We start from the raw sequence: 26,746 nt of genomic DNA on the forward strand, positions 1-26,746 counted from the left end.
CAGCAATTTAATTAGTTTCAGCTCCGAACATTTTTTTTCATCCAGTTGTCTCCATCCCATAAATTACCTCCAATCTGAGTTGGAGAAGGGCAAGCTCCTAATCTTTGTTCTTTCTGACATATCTGATCTAATTTCCAGCACATCCAACTAGCATCGTAATTTTGGGAAATCTCATCTTATGCACACGGGCCACTAATCGACGATGAATTTAGGATCAAATGTTAAATCTATATTTTATCGGTTAGAGGATGCCGATTTGGTTGCATAATGTATTTTCGAAATGAAATGAATGCACTCTTGTTTGCAAGATATCCAAGCATTAAATTAAGATCTTATAAAGCTTGCCTTTGAAGAAAATGGGTCATGATGATCTTGAACGCATCATTATCATGATTTATTTAGAGGAGGATCACCTACACAAGTTGGTTGGATTGGGTTAAATTCAGTTTGAGCCCACCTTACATCAGGCCTTGTACAGTATTTTTAATGCATTACAGATTATGTTGTTCGGCTTTAAAAGCTTGACTTGTCTATCCACCAAATTTGCAGAGTTGGAAGAACAAAAAGGATAGATGATTCTAATTGACTCAGTCAACATCAACTTTGAAAGCCAAAATCTGGGCCATATAAAGCTAACCCAACATATCATTAAACTGGAACGCCATCCTAACCCTATCTAGCTAATGGATTGGCTTTATTCCAAATCTTGTGACAAATCCAATCTTGACTTGGTTTATCAAGATTTTCATATTGTTAGCTATTCGTCATGTTGAGAGAACTAGACCTCCATTGCACAGCCTAGACGGGTTCCTTCCAATAAGTTGGGCAATGTACTTCAAATTACTAAGCCTAATGTATCTATTAGCTTAAACGTTTGGGACCAAATCCTTGTTAGTTACAAGGGACATTTTATAATTAGCTTCAATATTTTGAAACTAAGAATTTATAATATTAGGTGACAATATCGACATCATTTGCCACTCATACTAGTAGGCAAATTGGCTTGGTTTAGGCTGCACATACTCAAGATCCTCCACTAAATTAGAGCCATCATTTGACGAAACAATACAGACCAAAATAGACATCCAATTTGTATCTCTTACAAGCCTAATCATCTCGACACAAGGAAATTACTCCTCTTTTCTTAGAGAAAATTACTTAGGGTATACAAATACAAGGCAGATTTAGAGGACAATTACTGCATTATTTAATTTTTTGTTGATATAATATCAATTAAGTCGATAAGTTGACATCATGTTGATGAAATAATATAAACGACATCAATGGTCCCTTTGGGATTCCCCTGCTACTACTGGTCTTTTAATCCCTAAAATGCTACAAAGGCACTTCCATGACTAACCATGTGTCAGCCATGGAAAGCTTGTTAAGCCCAAATGAAGTGCATCAAATATCTAACCCTTGTTTAAATCCATGTAAGGCATAGTCCCGCATTCACATAATTTTTCTTCCAAAATCTAAATCATAGATCCTTTAAGGTGTTCACCTTTTTACTAGCATTGGAGTCCCACCCAACTCCCGCTCTGACACGTAGCACCCTCCACCTCACGATGGTCGCCCTTTTTATGCACCCGCTATTGCCCCTCTCCATTGGATTCAACTGTTGGATCCGTATCTTACACGGCCCTTAAAGCATTTCAAATTTTGGTCCATCTGCGGAGCTCTCGAACGATGCAAACCGTACGATCGGTGCAGCCGCTGCCGAGTTGCTGGGCTCTTAACCCCGGCCTGGCCCATTTTGATCAGGACAGTGCAGCCATCCGTGGCTACACGGAAGAGGGTTTGTGGCCTAATCTCGGCCGTCCGTACAGTGGTTGTCTTATACTTTATTTGGGTGGGGCTCATGATGGAACTGAAGTACACTGCATGGCCTCCAGTGCCGGGGTCCCCGGCCAGTCCGGGAGTAATTTATGGGTCATCTGAGGCCTGAGGGGACGGTAAACAAATAATAGCATTTTATATGAACGGAGCTTTATATCATCAATGCGTCCTCTGACTACAATGAAGAGAGGGGGAGAGAGTGAGAGAGTGAGATGAGCGCCCTTTGTACCTTTTCTGAATAAGAGGAGAGAGTTACTGGACACTCACTCCGATGCCTCCCTGTAGCCTGTCTGGGAATATTATTAACTTGGCTTTTTTTGACATAAAAATGCACTTAACCCTGCCCCTCCGCTGTCTCTTCACTTTATCAATGCATGCAATTAATCCTGGGCTTCTTTTTACCCCCCCAAAAGACTTAGTAAAAACTTAAAAAAAATATAATTACTTGAACTATCAAATGGAAGAGTGAGTTGAGAAAGCGAAATGGTTCAGTGACACAAGAAAGTAGAAAAAAAAAATAAATAAGGTACTTCCTGGCTGGTAATCTTCTCACTTGCTATGGATACAGTGCAAGGAGATGGCAAGTTGATGACAGGGTAGGCTGCTCTTTGTGAGATTCAGTTTCTTTTTTTTTTTTTTAGGACCTAGAGATCAAAGATTGCATAATATGAATCCATGACCTTTAGATTTGTCAATTACGGATCCATGACCTAGATATCAGGATTGTTGGGACTTGGGTCTCTTTTTTTTCAGATGATAATTCAGCTGCTCAAAACTAATGGCTTGGAACTGATACCTCTTGTTACTCAGGCTCCAAGCAATTTAGGCACCATCATGGATTTTCTGTTGATGCAAATTCTATGGAATCCACCAAAAGATGTTAGGAGCAATAATGTTCTGAACAGTTTATCTTATCCATTATAAGCCTTGGAAACCCTTAAGTGGGGTCCAACTTCTAGTTAATGCAAGGGGTCCTTTTGGCCTCACACCTGTAAAAGTTTATATATGATCAACTTTGGTACGCATTGTAGATACCATATATTCACACAAAGGTGTACTCCTGCTAGGGTTCGTATATCGCATGCTCACGTTCCGGAAGTAGGTTCTTGGAGGAAGACTGCTTCTCAATGGAGGATGGACCACACAAGAGAGAGAGAGAGAGAGAACACTCCCCATCTCTCCTCTTCAACCCTCCCCTTCAAAACAAAAGAGAAATAGTTTCCATGGTGCACTTCGACCAGAAAAAGCCTACACCTTCTAGACCTCATTTACTCTTGTTTACGACGGGTCGTCCTCAAAAAGATGGGCTTGTCCCCTCACCTTTACGCCCCATGAACTTTCTTCACATGCAATGCATGTAGAAAGAATCAATTCTTGTTTTTGTTTCATTTGTTCATTCAACCTTTGCCTTTCATCATGTCATGATTCCCATACCATTTCCATCACTATTCCTGCCTTATTCTACCTGCTGCACTAATCATCCCTTTAAAGGCCTCTCATTTTGTCAAACACTAGTTAGGGCTTGGTATTGGGTATTAGGGGTAGGGTTAGAGCTGGCCCTAGATTCGTGTATGCATGCTGAGCAGCTTTAAGCTACTTTTAGACCACAGCGATCGATCTGTTTGTCGCTAATAGGACGATCATTCAACTGTCGATGTGTGATTTATAACAAGTTTAGATTAATCATGCAGGAAAAGATAAGCTTAGGGTTTGGAATGATCATGAATAAAAGGTAAATAACTTGCATTTAATATACTAAGAATTTGGAGTAGATTAGAGGGAATGATATCATACAAACCTGCCCCTTATGCAACAGAGACGAAGTACTCATGTATAAATGATCAAAATACAACTTTTTTTTTTCTTTTATGTTTTTTTGGCCCCTGCTGCACCCTTGTTCTCTTTGGCAGTTGACATTTAAGAATGGCAGATGACAAGGAGAAATGCAGTTGAATTAATGGAGAGTCAATAAATGGCCCTTCAACAACATCTAAAAAAAAATCAGCAATTCTTCGTTTCCCTCCCAATACTTTGCTATCGCATGGATCAAGTTGAGAGATCAAGAGGCCAATGGCATGCTCTCAGTAAATTTTGAGCTTGGCCTTTTTATCGGATCTTCTAAAACCGGTCATGCGTTAGCATCGGATGATGTCATCTTCAAGATGCAGTCCATTCCACAAGCAAGCAGCAACCTGATCCTGTGATATGATTCAATGAACACTGGCACCAGTAAATATTCGTGGGAATGGAAAGATTTCGATATGTTTGCTTGATATATACAGACATATGCCACCATCAAAACACGAAGGCTGATGTTCAGATTAATTTATACCTGTCTATGCTTGCAGGAACTCATGATGTACCATATACCTATACATGCATGTATATATGTATGTAATACATGGTATTTAGTATGTTTGCGTTATGTATTATACTAATATTATACGCCATGGACTCCATTTGTTCTGCTTTCCCATCACATCTTGTAAATTAGAATGGTCTTGTATGCGTACAGTTAGGCTGAAAGACTTTAGGAGAAAGAATATCTTTGCTTCACAGACACTTCAGAGAGAACCTTGATAGCACTAAAGGTGGCATGCTCGCTTCTAGCTGTAGCCTACTTTTCTTCACTTTGAATCATATGTGCGTCCCATCCAGGAATAAAGCTACGAGAAGTCTTGGTAAGTTTTGCCGACTCTAAGCTTCCATAAAAAGTTCATTCTTTGAGAAATTTAAATTGAAAATATAATTTAAATTACTTGTGCTGTTCCTAACATTGATATGCTTTATATAAAAGTTAAGCTTCCAGATATTGTAAAATACAATAATAAAATCTCATGATTATGAAAAAGATACTAGAAACTATAATAGTAATATCCTATGATTTGATAGTAAACGCAAAATTTGAATATTACAATCAGATCTCATAATTTTTGGATATTGATCTGAGGTAATATATCAAGATTGTGCATGCAATATATGGTAGTTGTGATATTCAATATCGTATATACTATAATAAGCGAGATTGTGCATGATTCTAAGCTGTAATAGTCTTCTTCACTCATTAGTGCAAGATATGATCTCGCTTGAGTGTTAGGAGAAAAAGTAGAATAAAGCCTTTTCTTTGGCCCTTTCCAGTGGAGAGGATTTCTATTGTTGGCAGGTTTTAAGGAATCCTAAACCACTACAGCTTTAGGGAGGAAGTGTGCCTTTGTGCAAGCAAGCAACCAAGACTTTTGGAAAGCATACCCCCACTTTTCAGTTTTCTTTGGAATAATGAAGCCCCCTTTTTTTCCCCCAAAAAGAATGAGTAGTCTTCTCCCACTTGATTGGTGTATCCAATTGCCTCGTATGTCCAAAAGCATACCCACTTTCGAAATGCAATCACTCCCTTTACGTACAAATAGGCTACCTCAATCTTTGAAACCTCTTCAACACCCCCTCAATGAGATTATATTTGTTGCTTGAAGCATGGCCTAGATGACAAGAGCATCATAGCTTACAGCTTGGGCGGTGGTGGTAGTAGTTTGCACCAGAGGAAAGCTAAATGGAACCCCATGTCCCATGATTTTCAATCAATTAGGTACCGACAGGGCTCGTGTCGAGCTCATGCAAACATGATTCTATGACTCTCTTTCGTGCTTTCTCCGCAATTCATAAGATCTTGATGGAAGGCCTCAACAATGTTGCAATCGATTCGCATATGCTTTTCCATGGATTGGAAACTTTGAAGGGATAATAGATCAATTTGCGACACTAGGCTTTACTCATACTCCAAATATGGGGTAGAAAGGGTTGTTTGAATTTTGAATAAAAATGTTGCATAAAGGTAGTGGGAGTTGGAGAGATGAGGTCAGTCATGGCTTTTAGATTGGAAAAGGGATCATTAAAGTATGATGCTTTAGAGATGTGGGTTTGGTAGAGACAAAGAAAGTTCTCAGGGAAACATCATCCTTCAAAGCAACAACTACTACTTTTTGTAGATGGAGAAGAGCAGGGATGTTAGATGTACACCTAGCAATCTTTCTTATTATAATATTTTCCTTTTATTTTTCAAGGCCTTTTTTCTCTGTCGGTGAACAATGCCATGAAGTGAGACAGAACTCATGGCAGTGTATTTATTAATTCCAATTTTTTTTTTTTATGACTTGTTACTTAGGCAATCTTTGAATACATGAGGATATTAGTACAACAAACCTATACATATTTATGGCCCCTATCCTCTTCATGTTTCTTTCGATGCATGATTTTTGGATGTTTGCACACCTTTTATCCCCATTTCAGTATACCTTTGGAATTTTTCCCGTAATCAAAAAACAGATTAGAGTACTCCCCATTATGAGGTCACTGGGACATTTTGACTGTAATTATTTACTAACAGTGTGTAATGTAATATTAATCATCTATCAGTTCTGGATCAAAATGTCATATTCAATTAATGGTTGTTTTTATTTCCGACACCTTATGACATTTACCTAATAATGCAAGATATTTAACTAAAATATCATAACTTCGACTAAATGCATGCATAGTTTCCAAAACGTCTGTGGTTGCTCTATTTATTTATTTATTTTTATGAGTCCATCTAGGCATCATATTAGAATATACAGAAAAAAAATACCAATATAAAATGCTAACTAGCTAGGCATCATTCCCCAACTCTCCCATGACATATATTGTATGCTTTTATCCTAAGTGGGGAAAAGTTGGTTCAGCTGGATCTCGTTTTACCCATCTTTTCCCATATTCCTATAAAGGTTTATATTATTTCCTTAATTTGATCGAACTAAAGTATGGAACAAGTAAATTGAATTTACTTTTCAAGGAGTGGTGCATGAGTTCGCACTTAGGATTGCTGGTCTGGCTTTAGGATGAAATTTTATTGGATTAGTTTGGATATTTTTACAAGATTAGGCCAAAAATTCTATAGGAATCAGGTCTGTTGATCCATCTAGCTTACATTTTTAAAAGCCTATCTAAATCTAGGTCAGATCCCAGCCTTTTAGGCTGTGGGGAGAAAAAAAGGATCCATGGATGTCTTTTTTTCTTAGGCTAGATGAAATTTAGTCTAATCCACGAATCCTATAGAATTTTTAGTCCAATTCTATAAAAATAGCCAATCAAACCTTAAGTATTTGTAAATATTAGCAATAAATCAATGAATATCTTCATAAATACATATGTCTTGTATAGGGGCATACTTGATGCAGTGCTCAATATATGTTGAAGGAAAAAATGATAGGAATCAGAATAATCTTTGACCCATTTGTTTGAGCAACAAAAATAAATTGAAGATCATATAACTTTTTTTTTTTTGCTTGCTGATGTTATAATTTTGAGTAACATTGTGCATGCAATTATAGTTCTCATGTGATAAAGCTGCATATATCTCGTTTGCACATAGTTGGTGAAATTTGGATATTACAGTAAAATCTTTAAAAAGTATAATTATTAATAGCATACTGAATAGTTTTGGAAATCAAGTAAAATTGTTTTAGCTGTTTTGTCCTATATTTATCACTAATTAATACCTTTGGCGTATTAGCACAAAAGAGGTCCACGTCTCCTGAGACAAACCAAGTCTCCCCTCCACCCATTCATCCTCCTATTGACGCTGCTGCCTCCTTTTGGATTCGCTTGAATCTGACCCATTCTTGACAATGAAATATTACAGCATCGTCAGCTGGAATAAATTAGACAAAATCATATACTTAACATTATATTTTACTTAAAAATTCATGTAAAACTAAAATTTGTATTATTTTTTGAATTAACTTCATTTATTTTTTTTGGTACACCGGCAGCTCACACTAGTCTCGCGTGAATACATCTCTCCAAAATGATAAGAGTCAAAAGAGACGATCTAGTCTGTCTCTCGGAATACATGCATAGCTTAAAAAATGTTACACTGATGTAGCAGCCGGTGGACGTTTTCCAGAAGCGGATGGTCGAATGCCTTCGGTCCTTTCTGTAAAATCCACTCAATCACCTTCAATGAGTCTTCCTGCATAATGATACTCCGGGCCTTCAGAACTCGTCTCATATAGAACACACCCTCTTATGCGGCCCTGATAAATTTTCAGATACTATCATCTAAATCCATCCATAATATGCATACTTGCTAACGTGTAAATATGATTCGCTGTGGCTGGAGGTTGCAAAAGTGGTTGTTACTCTCTTGTAAACGTAATCATTTTTATTTTATTTTATTAGTTTTAAAAGTTTTTATTAAAGTTAATATTTGGGACGATGGTATTTTATAGAGCAGACAAGGGGAGTGGGGGAGTTGAAAAAGGAGGCTTGGTTTGGTTTCCCGGGGCTTGAAAAGGTGGGACGGTGGTGGGTAATAAAGAAGAAAAGAGAGTCGCTTAACTCCACCGCCCGCTTTACAAAGCTGCTCGAGAAACGCGTAAAAGGGAAGGCGAAGGGGGGAAAGGAGAGCGTGCGTGCGTGCGCGTTATCGTGGGTGGCGTTACTGTGGGGAATAATGATGACGATGATTTCCTTGTTTCGGCCGACTTTAAGGACATGTAAAGGAGTGAAGAAATAAATATTATATTTAAAAAAAAATAAAAAGGAGGGGGAGAGAGAGAGAGTTCTAACTGATTTTAAATTAAATCAGATCTTTAATTAAAAAATGTTTGATATTCCCACTCCTTGGATTTGTCGTCCGCCAGGTATGAGAAAATTAACAATCTTGATATTTAAATTTAGTTCAATCCATTTACTGGCTGGACTGATATATTGCACAAATATTATGGAAGATATATATTATTCTTTGAATTGTGTATGAGTAACTTAGCTTCACATTTGTCAAACATTTGTAATATTTGGATACGAATCTTGGATCTAGTTAGACTCAAATTCATAAACATCTGTATTCTTAATTGACCACTTATAAGTGTTCTTGCCAAAAGTGTGGAATGCAAGAGTCATTCAAACTAGATATGATCTTCTAAATTACTTAACCTATTTCAGTTTGAAAAGTCTCGGTTGGCTCAACTCCGAGGATCCAAACCTTATCCCTTGGTAGCCCATAGGCCAAAGTCATTTTCAGCTTGAAGAAGAAGAGTGCAAATAGCAAGATAAGCTACATGGCTGATCTGAAGAGATATGTTTGGAGTAAAATAATAACCATACAGTGACGTGTGAAAAAGGAGATATTGAGGAGAGAAAGAAGAGAGAGAGAGAGACTGTTCGCGGTCCCGGGAAAAGGTATGGTCAATCGTCGGTCAGCACACCCATCGATAAGATGAGAGACGGAAAGGATGGAAAGAAAGACATGGAGTAGGGAGGACGGGAAAAAAAGGGAACTAAAAAGTAAGTGAGAGAAACTAATAAATATGTCAACCATTTTAGATATAAACAAAGCAGAAGAAGACAGAACTCTCTTAAAAGATCAAATTAAACAAAAAACTGAAAAGAGGAAAAAGGTTATGAGAGAGAGAGAGAGAGAGAGCTTTTGTCCCGTCGAAAGCCAACTCCATGTCCCAAAAATCCTCCCCTTCCCCCAAACTTATTCCCCTCCTCCTCTTTCTCTCTCTCTTTCTCCACTCATCCCTCGTATCTCACTCTCTCCCCGCAAAAACCAGTTTCTCTCTTCCTTGAAAAATACAAAGAGGAACAGATAAGGGAAAGAAGATTCTATTCGTCCCCCCCTATTCCCCTTCCCCTCTTTCCCCTCCTTCTAACCTCCGTACAATTGAATAAAAAGAAGACCACTCCATTTCTTCGTTTACCCTTCTTGTATCTGCTTCGTTTCTCTTATCCCCTTCGCCTCCAAAATTCTTACAATTCCCTTCACATTTCTGCTGGTAACGTGGTGCCTCCAATTTGATCTTCTCCTTTTGTGGGAATTTCCCAGTATAAAACAAATAAGCAGAGGATGACCTGTTGGCTTTCTATTACCTTTCCTGGATATCTCTTTCTTCTCCGCATCTTCCCCTCTTCCTCTTCTGTGTCATTGTTTTCTTTCTGATTCTTTGTCGAGAGGAAGAACAGAGGCTAAATAAGAAGTTCGCTTTTTTCTTGGTTTCCAATGTGTATAAGCTTTGAAAGGTGAGATTTTTATTCATTAGATTAGAATTAGAAGGTGGGGAGAGAGATTCGGGATGAGGGCGGGACTGAGCACAATCCAGCAGACGCTGACGCCGGAGGCGGCGAGCGTGCTGACGCAATCGATTAAGGAGGCGGCGCGGAGGAACCACGGGCAAACCACCCCGCTCCACGTGGCCGCCACCCTCCTCGCCGCCCCCTCCGGCCTTCTCCGCCAGGCCTGCATCCGCTCCCATCCCCACTCCTCCCACCCCCTCCAGTGCCGCGCCCTCGAGCTCTGCTTTTCAGTCGCCCTCGACCGCCTCCCCACCTCCTCTTCTTCTTCTTCCAACCCCCCCAATCCCACTACTAATTCCACCATCTCCACCTCCCCCTCCTCCTCCGGCGTCGCCGAGCCCCCCATCTCCAACGCTCTCATGGCCGCCCTCAAGCGCGCCCAGGCCAACCAGCGCCGCGGCTGCCCGGAGCAGCAGCAGCAGCCCCTCCTCGCCGTCAAGGTCGAGCTGGAGCAGCTCGCCACCTCCATCCTCGACGACCCCTCCGTCAGTCGCGTCATGCGCGAGGCCAGCTTTTCCAGCACCGCTGTCAAGGCCACCATCGAGCAGTCTCTCGCCTCCTCCACCTCCTCCGCCGCCACCGCCGCTTCCGCCCCCAGTTCCGCCTCCCCTGCTCTCGGCATCAATTTAGTCCCCCGCGCCCCCCCGCGGAACCTCTACATCAACCCCCGCCTCCACCAGCATCAAGCCAACACCGCCGCCGCCGCCGATGGCGGCGCAGACCCGCACCGGAGAGAGCAGGTGACCCGGGTGATGGACATTCTGATGAGATCCAAGAAGAGAAACCCGGTCCTCGTCGGCGACTCCGACCCGGACGCCGTCATGCGAGAAGTCCTGCAGCGGATCGAGTCCGGCCACCCCCCGCCACCCCTCCGCGCCGCCCAAGTCATATCCTTGGAGAACGAATTCGACCGGCCCCAAATACCATCCAGGATCAGAGAATTGGGCAGCTCGATCGAGGCCCGGATCGGCGGCGGCCACGGCATCGTCCTCAATCTCGGGGACCTTAAATGGCTGGTGGAGAGCCCTGCCGGCCTCGGCGCTTCTTTGGGTCCAGCACCAGCTCAGCCACAGGCGATCATCTCGGAGGTGGGCCGGGCGGTGGTGGTGGAGATGGCGAGGCTTTTGAAGAGCTTCGGCGAATGTGGCCGGCTGTGGCTCGTCGGGACGGCGACGTGCGCCACCTACCTCCGGTGCCAAGTCTACCACCCGACGATGGAGAACGACTGGGATCTGCAGGCTGTGCCGATCGCCCCGAGGTCGCCGCTCCCCAGTATTTTCCCGAGGTGCGATTTCTATTCTTCTTCAGCAGTTTTAATGCAGGCCCCTAGGCTGCATCCCTTTCTTATTGCCTTGGCTCCATAGTTTCTATTTTTGGACCCAACAGTACTAGCTAGTTTCTCTGATGGAGTTGGTCGCTCTTTCTTATGCTGCTATTGTTTATTAATCATAAGTTGCAACCAATAATAACAGAGGGAGGGAATGGATCTTGTGCCATTTGGGAACTTGTTTGATGTTGGGTCTTTATATGGCAATTTTGAAGCAGTGAGCAAGGGACAGGCTTTTCGCTCTGCCCATCTGATTGTACTCTGATCTTACCTGAGAGCTTACGTTTAATGGTTTCACCTCATCGGTTCGTTTAGCTTTGTACCTATAATGCTGATAGATTCATTGGTTTCATTTGAGATATAACTTTGGAGCAAACATGGCTGCCATGAATGAAGCTGAACTGTGGTTAACATAAATTGCAGGCTTGGGGGCAATGGAATCCTTAGCAGCTCGGTCGAGACTCTAGCCCCGATGAAAGTTTTCACGGCGATGGGCTCTACGACCGTACCTTTAAGACAGCCACCTGAAGGCGCCGATCCTTCCCAATGGACAAACCTCTGCCCACCATGCATGCAGAATTATGAGCGTGAAGTCGCCAAGCTTGCTGCAGAGGAGTCCGAGAAATCGTCTTCGAAGCCGGAAGCTCATAAGGCATTGCCTCAATGGCTCCAGCTTGCGAAGCTGAGCAATGGAGACTGCGCCGATTCCACAGCTGATTATTTTCAGGTCCGAATGCTCTCGTCGTCATCCCCTAATCCAATTTATGAAATGAAACTATGTTGGTCCTTGAAGCTGATTCTTTTGAACTGTGGTTGTGCTCTTCTGCAGTCGAAGGAACAAGAGCCGGTGCGGAAGCCGAGCGCAGAAGAGCTGCTGAAGAAGTGGCGCGACGCATGCTCCCGCCTCCACCCAAAATTCCAACCGATGCTCCTCAGCTTTGAAAGGCCTCTAGCTCCAGCCCTCTCGATGCCCCTCTTGGGCAATTCGAGCATGGTCGATCCTCGCCCACCATTTGAACCCAAATTAACACTTGCTCATAACATTATACCGGCCCCGCCGCCGGAGCAGGCTTCAGGAAGCCCAGTGAAGACCGATCTTGTTCTCGGGCATTCAAAGGCCTCTAAGGACAATTCCCTGGAAAAAACTCATAAAGAGCGCATGGAGGACCTAGCTGGGTGCATGCAGGATGGATTCTCGGAGCAACAGAGAGCTAAAATTGCCGGCATTTCCGAGACAGACTCCTTCAAGAGGCTCTCCAAGGGACTCGCCGAGAAGGTCAGCTGGCAGCCAGAGGCAGCCTCCACCGTAGCCACTGCGGTGATGCAGTGCAAGTCCGGCAACGGGAAGCGGCGGAGCTTCGGGCCAAAGAACGACACTTGGCTTCTGTTCATCGGCCCTGATAAGGTCGGGAAGACGAAGATGGCGACCACCCTGTCCGAGCTGGTGTTTGGCACTGGCCCGGTGACTGTAAACTTTGGTGGCATCCCACGAACGGATGGCAATGATGGGGAGTCCAATACTAATTTCCGAGGGAGAACCTCTCTGGACCGGGTGGTAGAGGCCGTCCGTCGGAACCCGTTTTCGGTGGTTGTGCTTCAGGACATCGATCGAGCAGATGGGCTCGTACAGGGGAGCATCAAGCGTGCGATCGAAAGGGGCCGGCTGCCAGACTCCTACGGCCGGGAGGTCAGCTTGGGGAGCGTCGTATTTATCCTTACTGCTGATTGGTTGCCGGAGGAGCTCAGGGCCACCACTGATTCCATTGTACAGTGCGAGCAGAAAATATTGGATTCAGCCAATTGTGGGTGGTGGCAACTGGAGCTTTCAATTGAGGACAGTCCCGGCAAGCGTCGAGCAGATTGGCGATGGGATGATGATCGAGCTGTGAAGCCAAGAAAGGAGATGTCGGGTGGCGCGGGCCTATCACTTGATTTAAATTTGGCGGCGGGGGTGGATGATGATGTCGAGGAAGGCTCAAGGAACTCCAGTGACCTCACTGTGGAGCACGAGCTCGAGAAGAGAAGGTTGGCGATCAAGTGTTCGACCTCATCGGCAGCCTCTGAGCTGATGGAGTTGGTGGATGAAGCGGTCGTCTTCAAGCCTGTGGACTTCGGCCCTCTGCGGAGGAAGGTCTCGGAGTCCATATCGGCCAAATTTGCCAGAGTCATGGGCGGTGGGTGGTCGATACGGATGGACGAGGACACACTCGATTGGATCGTCGGGAGACTTTGGCTCGCCGGAGCAACCGGCTGCGGCGGATTCGGGGAGTGGGTGGAGAGGGTGTTGGTCCCTAGCATGGAGCAATTGAAGGGTAATTTGAAGGTCGATGAAGGAATGGCGGCCGTCAGGCTCTCGGCGGTGAAGGGCGGGCAGACACGGAGGAGCGGCGCTGGCAACTGCCTGCCGGGGACGGTGGCCATTGCCATAGATGGACACTAGAGAATTTGTGGTCATTGTCACATTTGTTAAGGGTATATATGTAAATATAGTTGGATCTTTTTTTTTTATAACTAGATTCTCGCCTTTCTTCGGCAGTTAAGTGTCGGGGGAGAATCATAACTACCAATAGGTCCTGGGGGTGAGATGGCTTAGCGCTCATATAATTCGTAATTTTGAGAATAATTACATATAAGTTTTTTAGAACATTATTTTATTGGAAATTTTATTGTCTCGATGTTATTTCAAACATTTTTTTTCTACCGCATTGGATTCAGCTAAGATGCTCCTCGAGACGTGGTCATTCAGGTGGGCACGTTCTTTTCCAAATCTGAGATTTTTTTTTAGTGTGTGTGTGTGATGAGAGCTTGAGTTCTTACTTGAGCAAATCCATTTGTGACATTGATGGTTTGAAAGAGAAGCATCTTAATTAAGATGGACAGGTTGAAAACCACAGTTAGTTATCTGGCACCTCTTGTGGTGCAAGTTGGTGATAATATGAAGTCAGGAACAAAATAATTATCGGATTTTAGAGAAGAGGATAATTTACTCACGACTCTATTCTTAAATGGATTTATATATTTAGTTTAGTCAATCCTTGTATACTAGTGATGGATTCACATCCAAGACACGTATATGCAATTATAGAAATTCTGTTTGTATGCAAAGAAAAACATGATAGAAATTTTGATTTGTTTATATTAGTTTTCACTTCTTTAGAAAAGATAAAAATATTGGACGCATATTTTGCCTTTTTTTCTGATTATAATGCAAATATGACTCCAATACTTAAGAGCTTACGAGCATTAACAAAAATGGATTGCTGACATAAAAACATTTCTTTTCATATTTTCGGATACAACCTATAAAGAATTATTATTATTATAGTACAATGGTAGCTCATGCCAATCTAACAAGAGTACTACCAGAAGAGTCAAAAGAAATAAGATGATACAAGAGTTTAGAGATAGAGTTAGATCCTGTCCACAATATCTCTTTCGAATAATGAGCAACAAAGAAGGTAACCTATTCAATAATTCTATTCGTCTCTCGATATACATGAGCAATCTGAATAAAACGATAGCCGAACACCAATTTCTGAATATTCCTAAGTAATGGATGGCCATCGCTCTAAGTAATGAATTTTTCGTTCTTTGTATATAAATCTTTACGAGGGTTTTGCGAAGTTTCAGATTGTCGGCTGAGATAAGGTAGCTAATGAAGGTGGAGTCACCCTCATGGGGGTGTTCAAATCCAGAGCCATGGGTTAAGTTTAATTTTTAACTAGCTTTTGGTTTCGTTTGATATAGTTATTAGCCTATCAATTTTGCCTGCATTTATCTGTTGGTACCCTAAATCCTTTTTTTCCTTCTTAGGCAATATCAAAAGGATTATGCTCGCGGATTTCCCTTTATGAGCCTTGAAGCTGCATGAAAAATATCACCTGTCAATCACTTCTTGCACATGTGTTTGGGAAGGCGTGCATCTGTTTCTATACTAATTTCTAACTTAATATATGCAACAATCAAAAAATTTAATGTACGATTCCATCAGCCAACAAAGTATTTGAGAATTGGATTTGTATTACGTGATGTACTTGTTGAAGCCAGCATATATAGTTGGATTTCGGATCGTGAACATCTTCAGTTTTTCTTTCTCACATTTCATTTGAGTTTGAGATATTGGCTTAAACCGAAGACTTTGCCTACAAATCGAGTTAAATCCTTTGTCCTCAGCTGTTATGTGTAATAATTACCTATTATTGCCAACATGGGCAAGGGCTGGGGACTGACTCCCACCATAGGTGGGGTGCATGTTATCACTACTAACAGCCAGAAAATCTAAAGCAATCCCCATGATGCCTTTATGCTAAGCTGCAAACCCTATGGTGCAGGGTGTTTGAAAATATTGCCTTCTAGCACACTGAGGCCATTAAATAAAGCAAGGCCGGTTGCCCTCCATGAATCATGCCACCCTTGAAGGGAAGAAATTATATCCTACATTATATATACATATAGACATATAGACAGACAGACAAACAAACAGACATATATCAGACAACATGGTAATTCTATATTGCAATTGAGACATTATAGTTAACCATTTGAATTGATAATAAAATTCAATCATTTTCCATTAAATGATCAGCAATATAAGCACCGGCATGTTCTATATTGCACTTGTAAACCAAAAAATGGCATCTAATATGTATTGACAGCTAAGTCGACCATAAGTTAATAATACCATCTTGTTTTCGCCAAATTGGTTGGTAAAAACTTGTGGATGAGTTGATTTGACTGCAAAAATAGATCAAGCTCTAAATTCTAATCCAAGAAAATTTTTGATAGGAATCGATAGAAGTGAAAAGAAAGAACCATCTATCTATCTTGTGGGCATAAAATAAAGTCATAAGCACTTTTAGCAAATAGGCGAAGATGATGAAACTCTAGAAAATGATACAATTAGTGATTAGTTTGAGTACTGCTACAAGTCCCTACTCGTTTACGACTTGATTCTTTGATTTTAGATGGCAAGGAGTAATTAACCAAATTTTGAATTTGAATTGTTGCTATAATCTTCTCCTTATTTTCCTCTTGTAATCATTGTTGTACGTGATATACACATTCAATACACACTCGAACAAATTCCCGCTGCTTAAGTGAGATTTTCCCCATCACATTGAATCTCTTTAAGTATATCATCATGACTAAAGTTCAGCGATAGCATAGGCTTAAAATAAGCTACGGGATGGAGATCTTTCACTTTTTCTCTCAACTAGATTTGTATGTTTGAAATGGACCAGATATCACTGCCGTGAAGGCTAAGCCAACCCAAATCATTTTTCCAAGCATAGATACCACTAAATAATGCATTAGGAGTGGTTTAAAAGACAGCAATCCTACAGCAGTCTAAGAAGATTGGAGTCATTATTAGACAACACGAGCTCAGGGAGATATCAAAACAAAAAGAAAAGGCAGGCCCTACTCCCTACTGCAATTCATGGGATTCCATTCATTCCCTTTTCCCTTTCCCAACTTCCTTCCTTTCCCTCCTTTCACACTGCATTGGCACCTTCATTAACTAATAGCTAATTTGACTGAATCAAATCAAATAATTAATAATCTAATATAAAGCTAACCTTCGATATGCTAATATTGCTTGAGGTATCAAATGTTTTGAAACTTAAACAACTCAGTTTTGTTGTGCAATAGATTATTAGCGTGTCTAAGTGACCTAACGGCTAATACAAGTAGAAAAATTTGATTGATCCAAGCAACCATGTATAGGCGCTATGATTTATCTCTGGTGGGGTTCAGTTTTTGTTATGGGTGGGTTCGAAGTAGGCTTTGATCGAATAACAAATAAGCTAAAATTGGGCTCGAAATTAATTTTTAAATGAAAAATTGACTAGACTCGAGCTTAATCAAACTCAGCTTGGTTGCATCTCCAGAGGACGAATGGTTAAATAAAGAGAAGGATAATTTTTCAAAATTTTTCGGACTCCCTAAACTTCTAGCTAAGATGGAATTCGAAGTTTAAGTCTGCGACCAGACATCTACTCTTTTTAGGCTACTAAAAGCTACTTTATCCCCAAGTTATAGAAAAAATTCTTGTTAACTTTGGGATGCAGCTGATGGATCCCAGTGCATTGCACGTATTGGACCTACTTGTTAGTGATATGGAACAAAAGAAAAGACAAAGGTGAAAGACTATTCAAAAAATGGCGACACGACCAACGCGCACAACATTGTTGATCAATAGATTGAAATGAATGTCACAAGCCAAATTACAGCCGTCCCATGTGACTGCGGCCCCCTAGGTCTTGGATCGTGATGTAGCTTTCTCCTACCTACATTATCCTGAGAGATGGAAATAAGGCAAGGATCAATTAAGAACTCATTTGGTTTGTAGAAAAAAAATTTTCTTCGCTGAAATATTTATTTTAAGAAGCTGATGCCTAAATATATAATAGCAAAAAAATAATTTTTGCATATTTGATTGATCATGAAAAGTGGCATATTTCAAATGGCTTATGTTTAGCTGAACATTTACTTTGATGAAAAAATTATGTAAAATACTTCCTTTATCATTAACAAAAAAAAAAAAAATCTTATCATATTCTATCTGAAAGTTTAAGAGTAATTTTAAAAATAAAAATTATTTCAATTCTTACTCGGTTGGAGTTGGATTTTTCTGTCCTATATAAATTTTTTTTATAAAATATGAAAATTTATTTTTATAAAAAAAAATTAAATATGAGATATTTTTTTTTCTTTTTTTTGGGAACCAAAATGAGCCGTAAAAGTGAACACTAGAGGCAACCAGAGGATGGGAGAAAGAGAAAGATACGATGAAGGTGCAAGAAAACAAACAAATGCCAACAATCCTGGGAGGGAAGAAAGTCGACAATGTCGAGCAGAGTGGAATTTTGTCTTCTACTCGGTGTTTCGACGAACACTTCCAATGTAGGGACAGTGTTACATATATTTGCAGTAAAAAGCAATGATGATTCAATATAGTGGTTAAAATTTAAGATCATTAAGTACAAAAAATTATTTCAAGAACTAGTGCACGCCATGAATGATGATATGAGGTGAGTCCCTAAGATGGGCCCTTTAGCTTTTAATGTGTTAGCGATTATCATGACAGCACTAGATCTTCAAAAGCCCTAAGATGGGCCTACCAAAAGTCATCAACAATTTATGAAGTTTTCATAATATTGATGAACTATTAAAATAATTCATGAACAATTTAATTATTCAGAAATCAAATAATCAAGCCGATGAAAAACTTATGAACAATTCATATTTTTTTCTTAATAATTCAAAGAAAAAAATCTGCTATTATTGCCCTACTCTAATATTACCAAAATAGGATGAGGGAACCTAAAAGAGCTAACTAGATCAGCCACCAAATTTTGTCCACTTCAGGATGGGCTTAACTTTTCTAAACAGGTAATTTACAAATGATATTTTTGTTAGTTCTTGATTTTTTATTTTTTTATTTTGAACAAGGCTTAGAAAACCAGCTATTAGAATTTTAAGTCAAATAACACCATAAGATATGAACTCATAATATCCTATGGAGGGGTAAAATCAATAGGCTATATCCCATTCTATATAATTGTATTATCACTTCAAAATTTTGAACTCTTCAAAAAAAAATAGCATCCATAAGAATCTATATAAATATATGTTCATTTATATGTATATATCTATATTTATATACTTATATCTACCTTTACTAGAGAGAGATATGACCTACCACTAAGGGCCCCACTTGGTGGGCACCCAAAAAGAAGCAGCTGGCGTACGCTTGAGCACAAATCGAAAAGGAGGTGTCGTTTAGTCACTCTCCATTCTAATGACAAGCAGAACTTCTCTCCATTCTAATGACAAGCAGAACTTTCCACTCCTCTCAAATCAAATCCAACTTTTTCTTCTTTCTTTCGAATCCAACCCTTTCCTTCTTGCTTTCCTTTTGTTCCCCAATGCAAACAAACACACGGCTCTGTCCGCTCCAATCTTTCTCCCTGTCGTTTCCGGATCTTCTCTCTACTGCGAATCATGAGCCATGCGAACTCGCGAGACCTGGACATCTCTTCGTTATCTTCTTTGCCTGTTATGCTAACGGTCAAATTCAGCAGAACACTTAAATAGCAGTCTCTGGATTTTTCATTTTTTTTTAGAAAAATAGCATCTCATTTAGTTAATTAAACTAAACACAATATGCTATATCAAAAACATACATATATAATAATACGCCTTCTGTGTTGCAAAATTAATTCATAGACAACTGGTTCCACTGCAAACCGATGAATTACTTTAAATTGTCTGGTTTTATAAAATGTCTAAGGCGAGGACTGGGCACCCTCACCTTGTTCCCTATTTGTAACAAGGGTTAGTGGGATCCAGAGCTCATGGATTCATAGGTTTCGAATACTCAATTCATTCTAAGACCGGTGCAAACAATCAAGTCCACCTCATTTTTATATTGATGGCCTGATAAAAAAGAATCTATTAGCTCTTTTCTTTTTATAAAACTGGGATTGGTAGAAGCCTAGCTGAAACAAAAGGAATAGAATAGGATCAAATCCATGTCTTTTTATTAACACAAGAGACTTTACCAACTGTTTGACCGGGCACCTTAATTTATTTTGCATCCTAGTTTGTGCTTCCATGTTTGAGGTCTCAATCTTGTTCTCTTTCTAATTCAGGATTCTACATTTTAGTGTACAGGTGCTTGGTTGTTAAAAGGTAATACAAAACTTTAAAAAAGTATCGGTTGATAGGGTGAAAAAATTATACACTTATGAGATTCTATTAGCAGCAGTAATTTCTCATTTTATGGTTCAAGAAATTTTATAAATTTATGTTATACTAGAAGCTCCTGGTTGATTAAAACGACAACTTCAGAAATATATCGTGCGAGAGAATAGTATGAAATGTGGTGGATCGGATGCCCCTGGATGTAATCAAGCAATTTTGTGTTTGAATTGGTCATGATGCAATAGAAATTTGATGAGTTTATGAAAGGCGAACACTCCCCCATCGTTACCCTCGAAAAACTAAATCTAAGCAACCCCACCGAACACAGAGTTACCAAGCTCCAGAAAGACCACAAGACCCTTCGATCCCTCTGGATTGGGAGATGTTTGAATGTTAATTAGTTTTAATCCCCTTGAATTTGGAGTTTCGTGAGATAAGAGATGCATCAAGAAGAATAATGAATGCAACATGGTAGGCCAGATATATATGACAATTTACGTTCCTAGAAAGTATGTTGCTAACAAAGGGCTATAAAATAAATGTCTGAAATCAAACTATACATTTCATTATCCATAGGAAATTAAACCAGGATTTCCTGCGCTGATGGGCCCCAAAAATAACGGGAAAAAGGGGGAAAAGAAGAAAGAAAACACCATCGGTAAATCTTTTCTTTTTCCTTTTTCTTATTTTGCAAGTTCTGGGCTGAGGGATTCGGTTGGCTTGGGCCGGGCCTAATTAGGCGTTCCCAATCCCACGAATCCAGCGGGATTGGTCCATTTTGGCAAAGGGCTTCTTGTCAAAGACCAACAAACGCACCACCGAAAGCCTCACCTATGCCCATACCACCTCAATGCTGTTGGTCCTATATATGAAGCACTCTTTAGATCCTACATATAAAATATTAGCAATATAACGTAACCTCAAAGCTGGGACAGACCAGGCCTGACCCCTTTGCCTAACTGCAACAAGACAAGCAATACTGAATGATCGAGCAAGCAAAATATCCTAGTATTTCATTGCACCATAAGATATATAGTAGTTTCATGTCTAGAAGTACAAAACAGATTGCACTTCTATGATGCTGAGAATTAGCACACAAATAGATATTTCTCTCATTTAATCTAGAATCAAAAGCCTTCCCCCTGACCAGTTCCAAGGATTTGCTTAGGATGCAAACAACAGGATGCATAATCCATATGATGCCACATAAGTGATACAGTGGATATGGATAGGGAAATTTCTCATCAACTGGCAGTCAAATTTGCTATTTCTCTTACGATAGCCCGGAAGCTCCCACCATCATCTAAGCCTCTCAGCGCCATTTAGTGAAGTGAAGACCGCACTAATCAGAATCAGATAAATTAGATGTTTCTGATTGCCTGACACTTCTTTTGGTTGTGCTCGGGTTGATTGGATGTGATGATGCTTCCCCCTCAAAGAAGATGACTTGGGACTTAGCAAGCCTCTCCTCCAGCTCTTCTGTACTGAATTCATCAGTGCCCCCAAGCTCATCAAATCCAACCTGAAATGAATTGTCGGATCAAATATAAAATGCGTGTAAAAACAATGAGACGCATTGAAAATCTTCTCATACTCACCACATAGTCCTCGACTTTGGCATCCTTTACGAGAGCAAGAGTGGGTAGTACAGTAATCCTGAGCTTCTCAGTCAAGAAGGGGCTCTTTTCAGCATGAATTTTCAGAAAGCGTGCTTCTAGATGTTGCTTTGCAAGAATGTTCAAGTGCTTGTCCATCACCTGCATAAGAATACCAATGACACTCTCTCAAAGAACAGCATAGGTTCAATGAACAAACCCAAACATAGTATATCACTCATTTGAATTACTAACTCAATATGTACAAGAAGGAAAACAGGAAACTAGCATATCTTGTCAAATTTGGATGCAGTCTATATTTGTACTAGCCTCCCATATATGGGTCAGCATGAGTCCCCGTTGTGTGCATTTTAACATGGTGATGAGAGGAGTCGCAGGGGGTGATCTGCATGCCCAGATCAGCACATGAGACCTAACCAATCCTTTGAAGTTCTCTCGAATACATTGTTCTTGTTTTACATTAATACCATGTTTGGTACATTTCATTGTGGCAAAGATTGGTAAAATTAAAGAGCACTTCACTGACCTACACACACACACAAAAAAAAAAAAACCCTTATCACTACTTAATAGCAGATCAAATCTTGCAATTCTTACATATTATTGGATGCATAAAAGTTGTGAAACTTAGAAAAATAAAAAGATTGAACAGAAAAAAAGTTGGTATAAAACACATTAAATTTAAGAAAGAGCTGATCATGAATTTATTCTGATAAAAAATCTTTGTGAGAAAGCATCATAACATAGCTAACAGGGGCTTGTCCTACTGTTTCACCCCACAGCTTAACAAATAGAGATTCTAGGTTCGATTTTTGGGTGGTGCATCGCCAAACATTTGAGGCTAGTGTGGGTGGGTCTCCCTCCATCATTCTCTCTCTCTCTCAAAAAGAGAGAGAGAGAGAGAGAGAGAGAGGAACATCATACAATAGTCTCTCATTACATTTTCTGTTCTCCCTTTTTCATTTTAAACTCACTAAGTTCCATGATTGCTAGAAAACAATTAAACATGATACTCTGCTCCTCGAATATTACATTCCATATATATGCCATGATCTTTTATATTTTGACAACAATTTATTCCACTAGAGCAAAAGGCAGTTTCAAGCATGTAAGATGATGAACATTTTGAAGTAGATGGTGAGTTCAGATCCTCTCCAGTTTCTGGAAAGATCTAGTTCAATCACACATCATCTGCCTTTCGTGCGGGCAACGTGTTCAATCACCTGCCGTTCAGTGATACGTGGACACTAGGTGATGGAATTGGACTTTTTTTCCTTCAAACACAAACTCGAGACGATCCAAACTCCAAGATAGTTGTCCGGCCAAATCTATCTTACAAAAGGTTGAAGCTAACTTTCTGTTCATCTAAACAAGACTTGAATGCATATATATTTAAGCTTTTATAAAGCTATAAGAGAAGCCGAAAATAAACTCATTTGATAAAAGACAAGCCATCACATTATGTTCTTTCTGAATTTATGGAAGAACACAGAAGAATTAGGTTCTATCAGGATATGCACAAATACCATCACATGAACGGTGGCAGTCTCCCTAGTCTGTACGTCTGTGATGATCATGGAGCATCAACCAATAGACACAAAAAAATATTTTGGAGTTTAATTTGCCACCTGTACAAAGTAAATTAAACAAAACTATCGTGTGATGCAAATGAAGATTCTTGGGATGAAAAAGTTCGTCACTCAAGTTGTCATTATACTATGATCATGTGAAATTCATATATCTAATAAACCAAGCATATGCAAGGCGGAATAGTTAACCATTTTTTTTTTTACATGAATCAAGAGAACCCAAAAGGGAACACTTAGAAGAATGAGAAGGACCTTATCTTCCCTTACTAACTGTTCACTCCGCCCCCAAGCAGTTGCATGGTCGTCAAATGTAGAACAATTTTTTGCAATTCTAACATCGCATGTTGAATGAGAATTAATTTGACTTCATCAAAGGCATATTCCTCCCATAGTTTTCTTCCTACCGTTCTTTCTTCTCTTTTCCTATACCACAGATAGGTAAGTCCATTCCTTGGCTTGTTTTACCCCCAGCCTATTCTTTCAAAATTCTCATCCCCATCTTTCCTCTATTCTCTTTTCTATCTCTTCTTTCTTTCCTCACATCTGGTAACCCTCCTCTCATCCTTCCCATGTTCTGTTTTTCTCTCTCCTGTCTTTCTTGTTTCAATCTCCTCTTCTCATTCTCCTTCTACCAGTCTATCATCCTCCACCAGCTTTTCATGTTAGATAAATCACAAACTTGATCATAATTTCAACTGCATATCATACTTTAACCCCCTAAACATTACATAACAAACCCCCTCCCTTTCCAATGTATTAACAACAACTTGTACCTCCTTTAATTTTTCCTCTGCGAAACCTGCAAACACTAGATCCATTTCTCTCCAATCATAAAATCCAAAATATTTACCAAAAATCTGTTAAAAATTCCAAAACATGCTTGAGCCAATCAACAAAGCCCCGTTTTCCCATCACATATCCACCTGCCTAAAACCCATATCCTCATTGATTTTATTAAAAAAAAAAAATTTGTAATGCTGAAAGTCAGCTGCTGCTTTGCCACCAAGGTAGTAGCCTGGTGGTAAGGGGGCGATAATTCCGCCCAAGTTGCCTGGGTTCGAAACGCACGGGCGTCGATTAAATTAGGGGACCGAATGCCCCACGCTCGGCTGGCTTGTTGGCGGTTATGCTTTCCTTCCACTTGTACCAAGGTGGCACTGGGGTGACGTACCCACACGTGAGGCGGTGAACCCAGTGGGGTGAGCCCACGGGTCGGGGAAGGCACGCGAAACCTGCGACCTGTATCGAACATTCCCTAATGGAAGGGGGGCTCAGTAATGGGGCTGCTACGCGGGTGGGCTGGTCCCTCCCCCTCCCCTCCTATTTTTGACCAAAAAAAAAAAAAAGTCAGCTGCTGCAGTCTCTCCATTAATAACATCAAAAGGCCAGTATTAAAGACAAAATGCAATGCAAGAAACATAAAATATGACAATTAAAACATCAATTAATAAAAATGACAAGATCTATAGATGTAGCAATATTTCAAAGGCTTATTCATTATTGTAGTGAACTATTCTTCAAAAAAAAAACTCATAAATTTGTTAGGACCGGAAAAGAGTGCACTAAATAAGATGCTTTGAGGGAAAAAGAGCAAAAGCAAGAAAACGCAATGCCAACCTTAATAGGTGTCTAATACCATGAAGTTACTGGGTCTGGATAATTATGTAGCTTTATAAGATCAGGACTTCCATTCCTAGAGCAGTTTCACTTAAGTTTTAGTTAACCATACATTAATAAGATTGCAAATGAAGTTTTAATAAGGCATATGTTCTCCTTCCAGGTGCCCCCACATGCAAGCAGGAAGATCGTTATAGCAAAAAATTACTGAGTATGTAATCCAGTTAGTCACATAGTCTAGTATGATTTGAATTAGTCACATAGCATCCATTATTAGTAACAACATCTTCACCAGTGATGGAAACCTAGAAGTTAGCATAAATTAACCTGTCCATTCCTCTTCTAAGCAAGGTTCACCATCAATTGCCGCACTAGCAGTATGCCGGTACGGTATGATATGAAATCTTTTTGAGTGTGGATACGCCACTTGTACCAGATATTGATACTGAACCGCTTACCATCTGGTTATGGGGTGGTACAGTAAACCATGCTTTCGAGTCTATTGTCACTAAAGGAAATTAAATGGAATTCTTAGATATTAGTATTGAGGTTTATCAGATCAACATTAACTAAGGCTTGACCCTATGATGTTTTGTGATGGAGTTGTTTCAGTCTCGAACATATGCACAGATCCACATCTTCCCCTTAATTCAGCCATCACCATGACTTAAAAATATAACAATTTACCCCTTATTTTTTCAGTCAGGTCACCGTCCTAAAGCCAAGAAGAACCACTTCACATGTTAATTTGCTCCAAAAGAAAAATTTCTTTGCAAACCCATGATGTAAATGAGGACACACAAATCGAAACCTTCCCTAAGATCTCAGATCACCACCTCCAAAAAAAATCCAATTTTCCTCCTTTAATAATTAATTCCTCACATTGCCGGTCCAGAGAGAGAGGATGATAGGAAAGGGAAAAAAAAAATCCGTTCTTGAACAAATGGAAGAATCAGGGCAAGGGGCCCACGTACCTTGCAAGGCCAATTCTCGCGGTAGAAGTGGCAGACGACGCGGTCGCTGGCCTTGACGGCGGCGAAGAACTCCTTCTCGGCGATCTCGGAGTACTCACCGTGGCCGAGGGAGATCCACTTGCTCCGCCTCTCGGCCATCTTCTTGAGCTGCTGGCGCCTGCGCTCCCGGAGGACCTCGATGTCGTCAAGGTCAAGCCTGTCCAGTGCCTCGATCTCCTCATTGAGCTTGTCCTCCACCGCCTTGGCCACCGTCAGCACTTGCTGCTCGAGGATCTGGAACAACAAGGAAGAGGGGAAAGAAAAGGGTTAAAAAAAATAAAAAAAAACTAGATCGATCTCCATTCCTCCTAGAAATTAATCGAAAAAAGAATTTCTGATCGAGAGAGGAGAGGCGAGAGACGTTTTTCGTGGGTGATTCCGCTCACCTGCTTCGCTTGGTTTTCGGCCATGGCTCAAAGGAATCAAGCCTCTGCCGAAGAATGCGAGCGATAGCGTCATAAATATAATAACCTGCCGGGCCGAGTCCAGGTGTTACGAGGTCGGAAAGCCTTCAAAAGCCCACCTCAGAGACCTTAAAATGAGACCCTAATCACGACTAGGAATCAAGGATAAATTAATTACGTTGGTCGTAGGGATGTCACTGGAAGATCATAAGCTGATATGCTGTCAACACGAAATATATCATTAGAATATAAAAATAAATCCAAAGAATTAATGGATTGTTGGATCTTAAAATTATAATTGGATTTATGCATATCCATACCCAAGAGCTAAAATTTCGACCAGATTATTATATAAGATATATATTCACATACATATATGTATATTTTTAATTAAAAAAATTAAGTAGAGAGTTTTTTTTTTCTTGGTACATAAGTAGAGAGCATATGAATACATTACATTCTGATCATTGTTTTATATAGTTATAGCTAGTCGTTGTTATTAAGTATAAGTTTTCTAATCTTG

General features: G+C 40.3%; 2 protein-coding genes across 2 annotated transcripts; one reads left to right on the top strand and one right to left on the bottom strand.

Moving 5' to 3' along the window:
• The first annotated feature begins 9,262 nt into the window (after nt 1-9,262).
• On the top strand, nt 9,263-13,965 carry LOC103707114 (protein SMAX1-like). Its single transcript, XM_017842770.5, has 3 exons — nt 9,263-11,236; nt 11,702-12,005; nt 12,108-13,965. Exons 1-3 carry the CDS (start codon nt 9,951-9,953, stop codon nt 13,716-13,718), a joined length of 3,201 nt encoding a protein of 1,066 aa, XP_017698259.4. The 5' UTR covers nt 9,263-9,950; the 3' UTR covers nt 13,719-13,965.
• A 7,003-nt stretch (nt 13,966-20,968) lies between these two features.
• LOC103707113 (thioredoxin domain-containing protein 9 homolog) lies at nt 20,969-26,366 on the bottom strand. Its single transcript, XM_008791481.5, has 4 exons — nt 26,206-26,366; nt 25,781-26,053; nt 21,583-21,741; nt 20,969-21,506 (listed from the first exon to the last, which is right to left on the bottom strand). The coding sequence occupies exons 1-4, from the start codon at nt 26,227-26,229 to the stop codon at nt 21,327-21,329; spliced, it is 636 nt and encodes a 211-aa protein (XP_008789703.1). The 5' UTR covers nt 26,230-26,366; the 3' UTR covers nt 20,969-21,326.
• Between the last annotated feature and the right edge of the window lie 380 nt (nt 26,367-26,746).

This window comes from Phoenix dactylifera, chromosome 11, assembly GCF_051530095.1.
Source record: "Phoenix dactylifera cultivar Ajwa chromosome 11, Ajwa_hap1_PhDact_Kaust_v1.1, whole genome shotgun sequence".
NCBI classification, from domain to species: Eukaryota; Viridiplantae; Streptophyta; class Magnoliopsida; order Arecales; family Arecaceae; genus Phoenix; species Phoenix dactylifera.